This window comes from Oryctolagus cuniculus, chromosome 18 (assembly GCF_964237555.1).
Source record: "Oryctolagus cuniculus chromosome 18, mOryCun1.1, whole genome shotgun sequence".
NCBI classification, from domain to species: Eukaryota; Metazoa; Chordata; class Mammalia; order Lagomorpha; family Leporidae; genus Oryctolagus; species Oryctolagus cuniculus.
In genome coordinates, this window is record NC_091449.1 from 7514533 (window position 1) to 7528492 (window position 13960).

Below are 13960 nucleotides of genomic sequence, written 5' to 3' on the forward strand. Positions count from 1 at the left end.
GGGCATCCGAGGAGTGAGCCAGCAGATGGCGGCTCCGTCTCTCTTCCTCCCCATACAGTCACATTTCTTAAACTCAACAGTTTAAATAAAGTGAATAAAAACATAAGGAAGCACGCGGGCACCCGGGGCACGATGTCTCCAGAGGCGCGAACGCGGCCCACGGGGGCAGAGGGCTTGGCTCCAAGGGGCTCTCAGACTGGCAGAGGCTCCCGCCCAGACACCTCCCGCCCCACTCCGCCCCCGCCACGCCCCTGCACCCTGCGCCGCTGCTTCATCGCCCCGCCCCCATCCACGCCCCCGCCCCGCCCCGCCCGTCACCTGCATCCGGAGGGCGCAGCTGCTTCACCAACTCCTCCTTGCCCTGCCCCCGCCACGCCTCCTTGCCCCACCACGCCCCTCCTCCTTACCTGCCCCCGCCCCGCCTCGCCCCCTCCTTGCCCTGCCCCGCCCCCGCCACGCCCCACACCTGCATCCTGCGCAGCTGCTTCACCGCCTCCTCCTTGCCCTGCCCACCACGCCCTGCCCCGCCTCCTTGCCCCGCCTTGCCCTGCCCCCGCCCCACCCCCGCCCCGCCTCCTTGCCCCGCCACGCCCCGCACCTGCATCTTGCGCAGCTGCTTCACCGCCTCCTCCTTGCCCTGCCCCGCCACCCCCCTCCTCCTTGCCCTGCCCCATCCACACCACGCCCGCCCTGCCCACGCCCCGCCTCCTTGCCCCGCCACGCCCCCTCCTTGCCCCGCCACGCCCCGCACCTGCATCTTGCGCAGCTGCTTCACCGCCTCCTCCTTGCCCTGCCGCGCCACCCCCCTCCTCCTTGCCCTGCCCCATCCACACCACGCCCGCCCCGCCCACGCCCCGCCCACGCCCCGCCTCCTTGCCCCGCCACGCCCCCTCCTTGCCCCGCCACGCCCCGCACCTGCATCTTGCGCAGCTGCTTCACCGCCTCCTCCTTGCCCTGCCCCGCGGACTCCGTCTGCGCCCGCAGCTCCTCCAGCTCTGCCTCCAGCTTCTTGCGGGCGGCCACGGCCAGCGCCCGCTGCTTGCGCTCCTCGTCCCGCTCCACCTCGGCGTCTCGCAGCTGGGGGCGGCGAGGGGCCGGTCAGGGGCTCCGTGCGATCGTCCGCCCTGGAGGCCTGCTCCGGCCCTGTGCGGTCCTCGCGGCCAGCGCAGGCTTGGTTCCTCCCCTCTCGCAGGTCCCCTTCCTGGCCATTCCCACGAGGGGTTCCAGGGGGGTCTCTGTGCGCCTGTGTGCAGCCCTCCCATGGCTCCGGGCTCCCAGCACCCCCAGGGCAGTCCTGACACTCATGTGTGGCTGGGTGAGGGGCAGAGTGGACAGAGACAGCCCGAGCCTCCTCCCTGCCGTCCCAATGCCTGCCGCCCCCTGGCGGCCCGAGGCTGTTGGAGGGGTCCATCTGACCCCACGCACTGCGCCCAGCAGTGTCCCCCGCAGATGGTCAGCGTGGGAAAGCAGTGGGCTACGGGCCTATGCAGCCACGTGGAGACGTGTGGAGGGGGCCAACGACAGGAGGCAGCGGGGGGGGGGGGTGCTGCAGCTGAGCCGGCAGCGACCCCAGGCCTGAATGAACGCGGGAGTTGGTGGAGGGCAGGGTGCACAGAGGCCTAGTGGGTGAGGGTTGGCTGTGGGTGGTGGGTTTGGGGGATGGCGAGTGTGTCGCTAGGCCAGCAGCAGGAAGTGTGCAGCTATGTTCACGGCGGGTGCGTGGGCGAGACCCTGAGACCACCTGGCTCACCCCCGCAGCGCCCCTGCCTGCACCTGTCTGGCTAGCCCCGGCTCACCCCCGCAGCGCCCCTTCCTGCACCTGCCTGGCTAGCCCCAGCTCACCCCCGCTGCCGGCCCCCAGCGCCCCTTTCCTGCACCTGCCTGGCTAGTCCGGCTCACCCCCGCTGCCGGCCCCCAGTGCCCCTGCTGCACCAGCCTGGCTAGCCCCGGCTCACCCCCGCAGCGCCCCCTTGTCCACCTGCCTGGCTAGCCCCGGCTCACCCCCACTGCCGGCCCCCAGCGCCCCCTTCCTGCACCTGCCTGGCTAGTCCGGCTCACCCCCGCTGCCGGCCCCCAGCGCCCCTGCTGCACCTGCCTGGCTAGTCCGGCTCACCCCCACTGCCGGCCCCCAGTGCCCCTGCTGCACCTGCTTGGCTAGCCCCGGCTCACCCCCACTGCCGGCCCCCAGTGCCCCCTGCTGCACCTGCCTGGCTAGCCCCGGCTCACCCCCGCTGCCAGCCCCCAGCGCCCCTGCCTGCACCTGCCTGGCTAGTCCCGGCTCACCCCCACTGCCGGCCCCCAGCGCCCCTGCTGCACCTGCTTGGCTAGCTGCTTCCGCCGGTCCTCGCCGGCCTCGTCGCGGCCCTGCAGGTCCCGCTCGTGCTGTGCCTTGAGCGCCTGCACCGTCACCTCCAGGCGCAGCTTGGCGTCCTCGGCCGCCGTCAGCTCATCCTCCAGTTCCGTCACCTGAGTTCGCAGGTCGGTGGCCGCCTGCTCCGCCACGCGGCGGGCTCGCTCCAGCTCGTGTACCTGGCGGCAGGGACAGTGGGCTGGGCGCGGAGCTAGGGCCCTGGGCGGGGGAGATGCTTCGATAGCGGTCGGGAAGGCGCAGGACAACGTGTCCATCCTAGTTCATTCATTGTGCTCTTGAACTGGCACGTGTCAATCATCCTGACACACCGTGTAAGAAAGCTGTAGGAGCGCTCTCACACTCAGCCCGCGCTCCTGGCCCTCGTCAGCCGTCCCGTGACAGTGGGTGCACGTGGTCTCCCACTACGCCCGCCCCTGGGACGGACTCTGAGCATGGCAGGGCAGGGGCTATGCGCGTAGTACCCGCGGCGATGGACAGGGTCTGCCTGCGGCCTCGGGAGGGCCCCCGGCCTGCCTCCTGTTTGTCATCCAGCTCCTCCCACAACCCCACGGCTCCTCCCACATGCCCACGGCTCCTCCCACGCCCCACATCCCCTCCCACGTCCTGCCCCCACAGCTCCTCCCACGGATACTCCCACACCCCTCCCACACCCCGCCCCCACGACTCCCCCCACGCCCCTCCCACAGCTCCGCCCACGCCCCTCACTCCGCTCCCAAGTCCCCTCCCATGCCCCACGGCTCTGCCCACGCCCCTCACCCTGCCCCATGGCTCCTCCCACGCCCCTCGCCCCGCCCCACGGCTCTGCCCACGCCCCACGTCCCCTCCCACGTCCTGCCCCCACAGCTCCTCCCACGGCTCCTCCCACAACCCCTCCCACGCCCCTCGCCCCGCCCCACACCCCTGCCCACGCCCCTCGCCCCGCCCCATGGTGCCGCCCACACCCTCGCCCCGCCCCACGGCTCCTCCCACGCCCCTCGCCCCGCCCCCACGCTCACGCTCTTGCCGACGTCGTCCTTGCTGCTCAGCAGCGCCTCCAGCTCGGCCCGCAGCGCCCGGTTCTGGCGCTCCAGCTCCGCGCGCGCCTCCTGCTCCTCCTCCAGCGCCCGCGTCAGCGCCAGGGCGCGGGCCTCGCGCTCCCGGCCCTCGGCCTCGGCGCGCTCGCGGTCCTCCACCACCCGCAGGACAGCCGCCTTCTCCTCGGCCAGGAGCTGCGGGCGGGCACGGGGCGGGTTGGCGGCGCGGGAACTACCGCGGGCGGAGGACGGGGCGGTGGTGGGCGAGCACACACAGGCGCGCATTTAGACTCCAGCCTGCCCTGCTTTCTTTAAAAACAGCTCCTGGCTTCGGATCGGCACAGCTCCGGCGGCTGTGGCCATTGGAGGAGTGAACCAGCGGATGGAAGACTTCTCTCTCTCTCTGTCTTTAACGCTACCTCTCGAATAAAAATCTTTTTTTAAAAAAAGGTTGAGAATCTCCAAATTGATAAACAGCAGAAACACCGAGTCAGAGCCGCAGGGAGCCCCGTGACCGAGGCTGGATGGACACAAACTCACGACGGCGTCTCCCTGTCCAGCCGCCAGGAGCCACTGTAACAGGAGCCGGACCGCAGGGAGCTCGGCCAGCTCGGAGGGCAGAGCGGGGCCCCGCCCACCTGCGCTTTCTCAGTGCCCAAATCAAGGCGGGGAGTCTCGGCGGCCTCTGCTCCAGGCCCGCGGCCAGCCCGGGATGCCAGCCTCTCGCGGCGGCCCGAGTTTCGCTCTGGGGTCCTGGGACTTCCACCTCGCTCGTACGCCCACCTTCCAGATGGGCAGGCCGAGGCAGAGACGGTCAGAGCGGCTTGCCTGAAGCACCCAGGAACAGCAGAGGTGAGACGCATTCCTCCACTGCACCCCCAAGGCAGCCTCTGGGGCACCCGAAACCGTCGCCCAAACCAGCGCCCCCGGGAAGTGAAAGGTGGCGCCGGGGCTAACCGTGGGTCATCACGCCGGGACAGCAGGCACAGGCCAGGCCTGCCGGCTCCCCAGAGGCCCGAGAGAGCAGGCCTTGCTCCTCGCCGCGGCCACGCGCCCACTTCCCAGCCGGGCAGACCGAGGCACGCACCTGGTCGAACTTGCGCTGCTTCTTCTCCAGCGTGCTCACGAGCTGCCGCTGCTGCTCCAGGTCCACCGTGGCGTCGTCCAGCTCCTGCTGCAGCCGCCGCCGCCCGCGCTCCAGCCGCTCCGCCGCCTCCGTCTTTTCCGCCAGGCGCTGGGCCAGGGCCTCGGCCTCGCGGGCGGCCTTGCGCCGCGCCTCCTCCCCTGCCTCCAGGGCCCCTGCCTCCTCCTCCTGCCGTCGCCGCCAGTCTGAGAGCTGGGGGGGGGGAGGGAGAGTGAGGGCTGTGAGGGACCCAGGTGGGGGCCGGGCAGGCCCCGTGTCCCAGGGGAGGAGACGGAGGCCTGGGCAGGGAAAGAAGTTGCCCAGAGCACGGCTGAGGCCGACAGGACCGTGAGCCACGGCTCTTCACCCTTTCCTGGGGTGCACCCAGGGGGCAGGGGCTAGCGGGCTGCGGGTTCAGGCAGAAGAAGCAGAGCATCATGGGATTGATTCCTCAGGAGGGGCCCAGGATCTGATTAGGACACTAGGAGAGGCGTCCCAGAGGAGGGGGCATTTGAGACGGGTCTCCAGGTACACATAGGAGTTCAGCAGCTGGAGGCGCCGTCACTCATTCATTCAAAGTCACGTCCCACTGCTGACTGTGCACAGGCTCTGTGCTGGCGACCCAGGCCTAACCCACGGGGTTCCACCCGGAAGGGGCTCACAGAGCCACAGCCCCAGGTGACTGGAGTTGGGAGGGAGGGGAGGGGGAGGGGAGAAGATGTCTGAGAGTGGGGGAGATGGGTGTTAAGTCCAGAAGAAGGAAAGGGGTTCTCTGAGTGAGGTGGGGAGCGAGGCCCGAGGGGGGCGTGGACGCAGCTGAGGGCAAGGGGGGACCAGAGGGCACAGGCCTCTGCTGCCGGGCAGAGTCAGGAACCGGGCAGCCACCAGGGGGCAGCCAGCACTGGAGGGCAGCTCTGGGGACAGGCAGAGTGCACAGGGGATGAGCTGCATGGGGGACAGAGACCGGTCCAGGCAGGAGCGGGGGGCTGGGGCCGGGGCTGGGGCCGGGTGGACGGGCAGTGTGGAACAAGGTAGAGTCCAGGGCCGCAGGGCTGGGCTGGCGCATGGGCGGTGAGGGAATCCGGAGGCGAGGAGGGCGTGCGGGGGACTGACCCGGGCCCGTCGCTGGGCAGGGCGCTGGGCTGCGGTGCCCTGCAGGCGCCGCGGGGGTGGCTCACCTGGGCCTGGGCCGCCTGCAGCTCGCGGGCCACCCGCTCCCGGGCAGCGGCCTCCTCCTCCAGCTGCTCCCGCAGCCCGGCCGCCTCGGCCTCCATGGCTCGGACCCGGGACCCCAGGGCCAGCTTGGCCCTGGTCTCCTCCTGCATCAGCTCCTGGGGGTGGGGGGCGGTGGAGGTCAGGTGCAGTGGGGAGAAGGATGCGGGGGGGTTGCCGCGGGGTCAAGGCAGGCCGGGTCACCTGGGCGTCGTGCAGCTGGGCTTCCGTGCTGCTCAGCTCCTTGCTCAGCTTGATGGCTCTGGACTCGGCCTCGCTCAGCGCGCCGGACACGGTCTCCAGCTCAGCCTGTGGGGCGGAGCGGCTGGGTGAGGTCCCCCCACCCCCACGCCGCGCGCAGCCTCCGCCCAGCCCGGCCCCAGTCCCCACCAGGTGTGAGTGTAAAGTGGCACAGCCGCCGCGGGAAACACACAGAGCGGCCCGGGACCCGGGACCCAGCGAGCCGCTCCTGGACGTGGACCGTCCGCGCAGAGCCGTCGTGGGCGGAGCCTGGCACAGCAGGCAGGAGGCAGAATCCTGCTCTGCTTCCCATTCCGGCCCCCTGCTAACGTGTGCGCTAGGGGACGGCGGATGATGGCTCAAGCACGTGGGCCCCTTCTCCCTAACACGTATTGTAAAGACAGTAACAGTGGAGCCCCCTGGAGAGACAGTGGGTTAAAACTCACTCTCTCATTGGCTCTCTGCTTGTCTGTATTCTCAGTCATGAACACCATAGATCATTGGGCCGAACACAAAACACCATGAATTTTTAAAACCTGCTTTTCTGGGGCCGTGGTGTAGTGAGTAAAGCCACCACCTGTGGCACTGGCATCCTCTATGGACACCCGTTCCCGTCTCGTCTGCTCCACTGCCCACCCAGCTCCCTGCTAATGCACCTGGGAAAGCAGTGGAAGATGGCCCAAGTCCTTGGGCCCCTGCACCCACTTGGGAGACCCAGAAGAAGCTCCTGGCTTCGGATGGGCCCAGCTCTGGCCGTTGCGGCCATCTGGAGAGTGAACCAGCAGATGGAAGACCTCTATCTCTCCCTCTCTCTAACTCTTTCAAGTAAATATTTAAAAAGAATAAAAATAGAAATGTGGTGGAATGAGAAGGCCATGCCAAGATGGCCGCTGGCAACAGAGTCTGCCTGACAACAGGCTGTGATTGGTTAGGGCATAAACCACCCCTTGACCGGATTGGCTGCCTTGGCTATTTAAGCTGCTGCACCAACTGAAATAAACGAGTCTGTGGCTGTTCGTTTCTGGCCTGCTTTCATCGACTCCCGGGGTCTGTGTGGTGACTCCGCACCTCTTGCCCCCACCATGCTCCTCCTCTCGGAAGGAATCCACGGCAACACCTACTTTTCTTTGACTAGTGACAGTAGGAGAGTGCCCCAATGCAGTTCAGAGTTCTACCCCAGGATTTTCTTATCAGACCATGAACTAGTAGAAGCCAGGACAGACACAGGAGAGACTGGGCTGTGACGGGGCTGAGGGCCAAAGGGACGCCGGAGTGGCCCTCAGTTTTGAGTTTCAGCTCTGAGTGACCTTAGGCAGGCAACTTTATTTCCCTGGGTCTCAGTTTCCCCGTGTGTAAAATGGGAACACTATCAGCTCTGCTCTACAAAGAGTGTTTGGCATGCAGCAGCTACTCATGGTCAAGGTGGCCATAGCCCAGACAGCAGCCCAGAGATGGGGGCACTCCTCCCCCACCCCAGCCACCAGCTACTCATGGTCAAGGTGGCCATGGCCCAGACAGCAGCCCAGAGATGGGGGCACTCCCCCCCCCGCCCCTGGCCACCAGCTACTCATGGTCAAGGTGGCCATGGCCCAGACAGCAGCCCAGAGATGGGGGTACTCCCTCCCCCACCCCAGCCACCAGCTACTCATGGTCAAGGTGGCCATGGCCCAGACAGCAGCCCAGAGATGGGGGCACTCCTCCCCCACCCCAGCCACCAGCTACTCATGGTCAAGGTGGCCATGGCCCAGACAGCAGCCCAGAGATGGGGGCACTCCCCCCCGCCCCTGGCCACCAGCTACTCATGGTCAAGGTGGCCATGGCCCAGACAGCAGCCCAGAGATGGGGGCACTCCCTCCCCCACCCCAGCCACCAGCTACTCATGGTCAAGGTGGCCATGGCCCAGACAGCAGCCCAGAGATGGGGGCACTCCCCCCTGCCCCCGGCCACCAGCTACTCATGGTCAAGGTGGCCATGGCCCAGACAGCAGCCCAGAGATGGGGGGCACTCCCCCCCCCCAGCCACCAGCTACTCATGGTCAAGGTGGCCATGGCCCAGACAGCAGCCCAGAGATGGGGGCACTCCCTCCCCCACCCCAGCCACCAGCTACTCATGGTCAAGGTGGCCATGGCCCAGACAGCAGCCCAGAGATGGGGGCACTCCCCCCTGCCCCCGGCCACCAGCTACTCATGGTCAAGGTGGCCATGGCCCAGACAGCAGCCCAGAGATGGGGGCACTCCCCCCTGCCCCCGGCCACCAGCTACTCATGGTCAAGGTGGCCATGGCCCAGACAGCAGCCCAGAGATGGGGGGCACTCCTCCCCCCCAGCCACCAGCTACTCATGGTCAAGGTGGCCATGGCCCAGACAGCAGCCCAGAGATGGGGGCACTCCCTCCCCCACCCCAGCCACCAGCTACTCATGGTCAAGGTGGCCATGGCCCAGACAGCAGCCCAGAGATGGGGGCACTCCCCCCTGCCCCCGGCCACCAGCTACTCATGGTCAAGGTGGCCATGGCCCAGACAGCAGCCCAGAGATGGGGGGCACTCCCCCCCCCCCCAGCCACCAGCTACTCATGGTCAAGGTGGCCATGGCCCAGACAGCAGCCCAGAGATGGGGGCACTCCTCCCCCACCCCAGCCACCAGCTACTCATTGTCAAGGTGACCATAGCTCAGACAGCTGCCCAGAGATGGGGGCCCTCCCCACCCCCACCCGCTCACCTGGGCCCGCTGCAGCTTTTCCGCGGCCTCCACGCGTGCCCGCTCCCCGTCGCCGGCCCGGCCCTGCACTTCCTGCAGCTGTGACTCCAGGCGACGCCTGCGCTGCTCACCCTCCTGACGAGCGGTCTGCAGGCTGCCCAGCTCCGCCCGCAGCTCAGACACCTCGGCTTCCAGAGCCAGCCGGGTCTTCTCCCAGGCACCCTTGCCCTGGCAGGGGAGGGAGACAGAGGTCTGAGCCCTCCCACCCCAGGCCAGACACACTCCTGCCCCAGGGCCTTTGCACTGGCTGTCTGCGGTGGCCTGGAACACAGCTCCCCTGATGCCCAGGCCCCCACCCCTCACCTCCCTCACTGTTTTACTCAGACGTCACCTCCTCCCAGAGTCCCCCACTCAGACGTCACCTCCTCCCAGAGTCCCCCAGGGCCTGGTCTACTCAGACGTCACCTCCTCCCAGAGTCCCCCACTCAGACGTCACCTCCTCCCAGAGCCCCCCACTCAGACGTCACCTCCTCCCAGAGCCCCCCACTCAGATGTCACCTCCTCCCAGAGCCCCCCAGGGCCTGGTCTACTCAGACATCACCTCCTCCCAGAGTCCCCCACTCAGACGTCACCTCCTCCCAGAACCCCCCAGGGCCTGGTTGCAATCACAGCCCGACTCAGCACTCTGATCCCCGCCCGGATCCTTGTCTTCCCACAGCACCCACTACTTCACGCTTGTCTGTAGACGGCGTGCTTCCCCCTCTCCCACTGAGGGAGGGCAGGACTCGGGGCTGTGTCTACGGCTGGGACCCCAGCACCCTTCCTAAAGCACAGTACACACTCCATAAAGGTGGATGGGGACGTGCATGGCTGAGGAAAGCCCCAGGGAGACCTGCCGGCCTGGAACCAGCCAGAGGCGCCTGCTCCGGCCCCACCTCCAACCCCTCCTCCTGCAGAAGCACCTGCCCAGGCCCCGCCCCAAGGCCACGCCCTCCGCAGAAGTGCCTGCCACGGCCCTGTCCCAAGGCCATGCCTCCTCCAGGCGCCTGCCCTGGACCCGCCCCATAGCCCCCCCCAGCGGCTCCGCCTCCCGCACAAGTTCCTCCCTGGGTACGCCTCCTGCAGAGGTGCTTGCCCCTACCCCGCCCCAAAGCCACGCCTCCTGCAGAGGCACCTGCTCCAGCCCCGCCCCAAGGCCACGCCTCCCGCGAGGCGCCGGCCCCGCCCCGGCCCACACGCACCCGGCGGGCCTGCTCCAGCTCCCCAGCTCCGCCCCAGCCCCGCCCCAGCCCCGCCCCACACGCACCCGCGGGCCTGCTCCAGCTCCCCAGCCCCGCCCCAGCCCCGCCCCACACTCACCCGGCGGGCCTGCTCCAGCTGCTCCGCCAGCTCCCCCAGCGCCTGGCCATGGCGCTGCCTGAGCTCCTGCACGGCCAGCTCGTGCAGACGCGTCTCCTCTTCCAGCGTCTTCTTCAGCTCCGTCACCTCCTGCTCCCTCTTTGACCTGCCATGGAGGGGGGGCGAGAGGGGAAACTTCCAGAGCAGGGAAGGCGGGGACTGCGGAGAGCCCCCCGCAGCGGGCCGTGCCTCCTGGCTCCCCTCCCTCTCCTCTCCCAGGGCGCTGGGCAGTGATGTCGGGAGAGGGCAGCGGCTTTGAGGGTGAGCTCATGCTCATCTCCAAACCCCGAGAGGCCCCTCGGGGCAGTGTCCTGCATCCGCTGCCCTGGCCGTGGCTGGGCGCGCTCACGCATCACCCGCAGTGCCCTGGACCGGCCCTGTCTGCTCCCCCTGAGACTGGAAGCCCCTGACGGTAACGCCTGTCTGACTCCGCTCTGCCCAGCGTGGCCTGGAGCTGGTGCTCAGCAAACTTTCGGCTAAGCCTCGGTGAGGACTTGGACTCGCTCCTGATCCTCTCCTGTCGTCTCCCGGGCCCCGCCCTCCCTCTCCATGGCCCCGCCCCTCTCTCCCCAAGCCGTCTCCCTGGCCCGTCCTATCCTTGGCCCCGCCCCCTCTTTCCTCCGACCCCGCCCCTCCCTCTCCCCAGCCCCGCCCCATCCTCCCGGCCCCGCCCCCAGCCCGCTCCCGGCGCCCGCTCTGCAGGTCCCACGCCGCGCACTGGCTGCGTCCTTACCTGAGCTCCAGCTGCGCGTTGGTGGAGTCCAGGGTGTCCTCCAGCTCGCCCCGCAGCGCCTCCAGCTCCTCCCCCAGGTCCCGGCGCTGCTTCTCCGCCTTGGCCCTGGCCGCGCGCTCGGCCTCCAGGTCCTCCTGGGCTTCCGCCAGTCCGGCCTGCGCCTCCCGCAGGGATTTGAGCAGCTGGGCCCGGGCCCCGCCCTCGTCCTCTGCCCTGGGGGTGAGAACCAGGAGGCGGTTCAGGGCAGGTGGGCGCCAGGGACGGAGAGGCGGGGGCCGGCTTTGCGGGGGGCATTCCTGGGCTCCGATCCCCGCTCTGCCCTTGGGCCCGAGACTTCAACACTGTGCGCCTCAGTTTCCTCAGCTGTGAAGTGGGACCGACACCGACTTCCTCACGCGGGAAACGCCCACTGGGCCCTGGCCTCAGGCAGCCCCTTGGTTCTTGCTGGTGCCGGGTGAAGAACCGAGGCCCAGCGTGGGGAAGGCGCCTGAGAGGAGGGCACGGTTGGGCCGAGCCCACAGCCTCTCCTCACAGCCCTGGTGTCAGCGCAAACGGCGCTGAGCTGGGGGTAACGGCTCAGGGGCCACCAGGCCTGGGCGGCCGCCTCTCTCCACCCCTGCCCCGCCCAGTGGCTCAGCCTCTACACAGCAGCTCTGGGTCTAACAGAGGGTGCAACTGAGCCCAGCCCTCCGCTGGGAAAACACGGGGAGCGAGAAAGGTGCGCAGGTGTGGGCTAGGCAGAGCGTGGGGTAGAGGTGGCTGGGACTGGGCCCGGGGCAGCGAGCGACTGCTGGGTCAGCACCAGGGCCTGAGACCCGGGCTCCAGGAGCTGGGTCCCTGCCAATGCCGTGGGAGACCTGGGCTGAGCTGGTTCCCGGCTCGGCCCAGCCCAGCCCCGGCCGCTGCAGGCATCCGAGGGGTTAACTTGCACTTGGAACAGCTCTCTCAAAACAATCAATAAAAATTAAAATGTATTTCTAGCCTTTATAGGGGCTTAGCCTCTGCCCACAGTTGGATGCACCCCTTCTGTGGTCGCCCCATTTCACAGATGAAGACTGAGGCCAGAGCGATGGTGTCGCCTGGGTGAGACCATGTGGCCGGGAAGGGGAGGAGTCGGGACTGAATCCAGAAGTTAGACTGAGAGTGCATGTTCCTAACTCACACACCCAACACAGAGTATCACCGACTCAGGCGGGCATCTTCCCACCTGTGACGTGTCTGAAGCGGAGCTGTACCCAAAGCCAAGGGCATCGTGGCTGCAGGGGGCACAGGGCGTCACAGCACTGGACACCGAGTGCCTCCTGGGCACACAGCAGGCGCCCGTTGATCCTGACACAATTACAACTGCGCTGGCTCTGGGGCGCAGCGCGGGAGCCGCGGGGCTTCCCCCTGCTGGGCGCCTGCACTTTCCCCTGGACCCGGTGGACGCCCCAGCCTCGCCCCCCGGCGCCCCGCCCCCCGCCCCGCCCCTGGCGCCCCGGCCACCCGCCCCCGCCCCGCCCCCCGCCCCGCCCCCGGCACCCCGGGCCCGCCCCCGGCGCCCCGGCCGCCCGCCGCACCTGGCCAGCGCGGCCTGCAGCTCCTCCTCCTTACGGCCCAGCTGGGCCCGCAGCTCCTCCGCCCGCTGCTGCTGCTCCAGCACCTGCTCCTGCAGCTCCGAGCTCTCGCCGTCCAGCCGCCGCTTCAGCTTCTCCAGCTCCTGACGGCCCTTCTCCTCCCTCCGCAGGCGGTCTGCGGGGTGGCCGCGCTCAGCGTATCCCCCCCGGGACCCTGGGGGCCAGGCCCGGGGGCGCTCCTCTCCCGGTCACTCCCCCCCCCCACCCCGCGGCAGCCCGTGCCTCCCGCTCCGACCCTGACCCGAGACGGAGAGCGAGAGACGGGCGGAGCTGGGCGGCCCTCCGTCTGCCTGTCCCGTCTGCCCGCGTGGGAGCATGCGCAGACGCCGGGCGCTCACCCTCCATGTCCGCGATGGTGGCCTCGTATTTGAGCCGGAGTTTGTTGAGGCTCTTGACCTTCTCCTCCTCCTCGGCCGCCTGGGAGGAGAACTCGGCCAGCCGCTCCTCCAGCAGCTTCCGCTCCTGAGGGGTGGGGAGCGCTGAGAGCCGGGCCGCGCGGCCTCACCTGCGCATTCGCCCCGCGCCCGTTCCTGCCCGGACCTCAAGTCCGGCACCAGCCGCTGGCCCAGCAGCCCACTGACTCCAGTCCTGGAAAACACTGCCCGGAGCGTCCTGGCCCGGCCGCTGCCTTCCCGGAGCTGGGCGGATGGGGACTCTCGGGTGCCGCCCCAGCCTGCGCACGGCCTGGCCCGGGACCAGCACCTGAGGGCTGAGGAACCTGGCCTGGGGCAGTAGCCTGCAGACTTCGAGCGGCTAACCCTGACCCGAACCCAATGGAGCGAGCACCGTCCTAAGGAGAGGCGGGGTCAGAGCCCAACAGGATGGTGATGATGGCGCCGCAGCCAGGGCCAGGCCACGTCCTGTCCCACCTGCGCTCTCCGCTGCCCTGCACTATACCCTAACGTCTGTGCCCTCGGCCCTGCCGCAGGTAGCCAGGGGTCCCCCAGCTCCTGGCTACATCATGAGGGGCCACAAAGCGACGCCCCCAGGAAGCTGGTGCACCTGACCCTGCACCTCCAGCTGCCGCCTGCATCCGGACCCCCGCCCATACCCAATTCCCCGGATGCTCAGGTCTCTCACACAAAGGGCTCAGCCCCCTGTGAACTTCTAGTGGTCTCTGGGTGACTAACGCCTGACGCCCTCCTGTCTGGGGACTGCCCACCCACTGCACACACCCAGCACAGATGCAGCTCTTTAAGAAAGCAATGTTTTCCATCCACGGAGGGGTGAACACACAGATGCTGGGCCCTGGCGGCAGAGGCCGGGCGGGCGGTCAGACCGCGCTCCTCCTCCCGCCGCCTGCAGCCGCCCACCACGAGGCGCAGCGGGGCTCTCCCACTCTTCTCCCTGGCCTAGGGCCCGAGCCCCGTCTCCTGCTCCTTTGTCTGTTTGCTTCGCCACTCCTCCACCGCGGCCGGCACGAGCCGACTTCCCGCCCAGATCTCATCCGTGTGGAGCTCTGCATTGTTGGTTTCCGGACACCTCACGCACAACACGGACACCAACTCCCCACCCCGCCGCCCCGCCCCCGCTGCTCACAGCCCCGCCCCTGCTGCTCA

At 68.7% G+C, this 13960-nt stretch overlaps 1 protein-coding gene across 9 annotated transcripts in view; it reads right to left on the reverse strand.

Annotated features, from left to right (window-relative positions):
* Positions 1-13960, reverse strand: part of MYH14 (myosin heavy chain 14) — a 71443-nt gene that overhangs the window by 8103 nt on the left and 49380 nt on the right. For all 9 annotated transcript variants that reach the window (XM_070063012.1, XM_070063010.1, XM_070063011.1 and 6 more), the window contains 11 exons: positions 12740-12863; positions 12345-12516; positions 10786-10998; positions 10014-10158; positions 8676-8882; positions 5924-6028; positions 5686-5838; positions 4472-4720; positions 3367-3579; positions 2317-2529; positions 916-1077 (listed from right to left, as the gene is read on the reverse strand). In XM_070063012.1, coding sequence (XP_069919113.1) covers positions 916-1077; positions 2317-2529; positions 3367-3579; positions 4472-4720; positions 5686-5838; positions 5924-6028; positions 8676-8882; positions 10014-10158; positions 10786-10998; positions 12345-12516; positions 12740-12863 — 1956 coding nt within the window. The remainder of the gene's footprint in view (positions 1-915; positions 1078-2316; positions 2530-3366; positions 3580-4471; positions 4721-5685; positions 5839-5923; positions 6029-8675; positions 8883-10013; positions 10159-10785; positions 10999-12344; positions 12517-12739; positions 12864-13960) is intronic.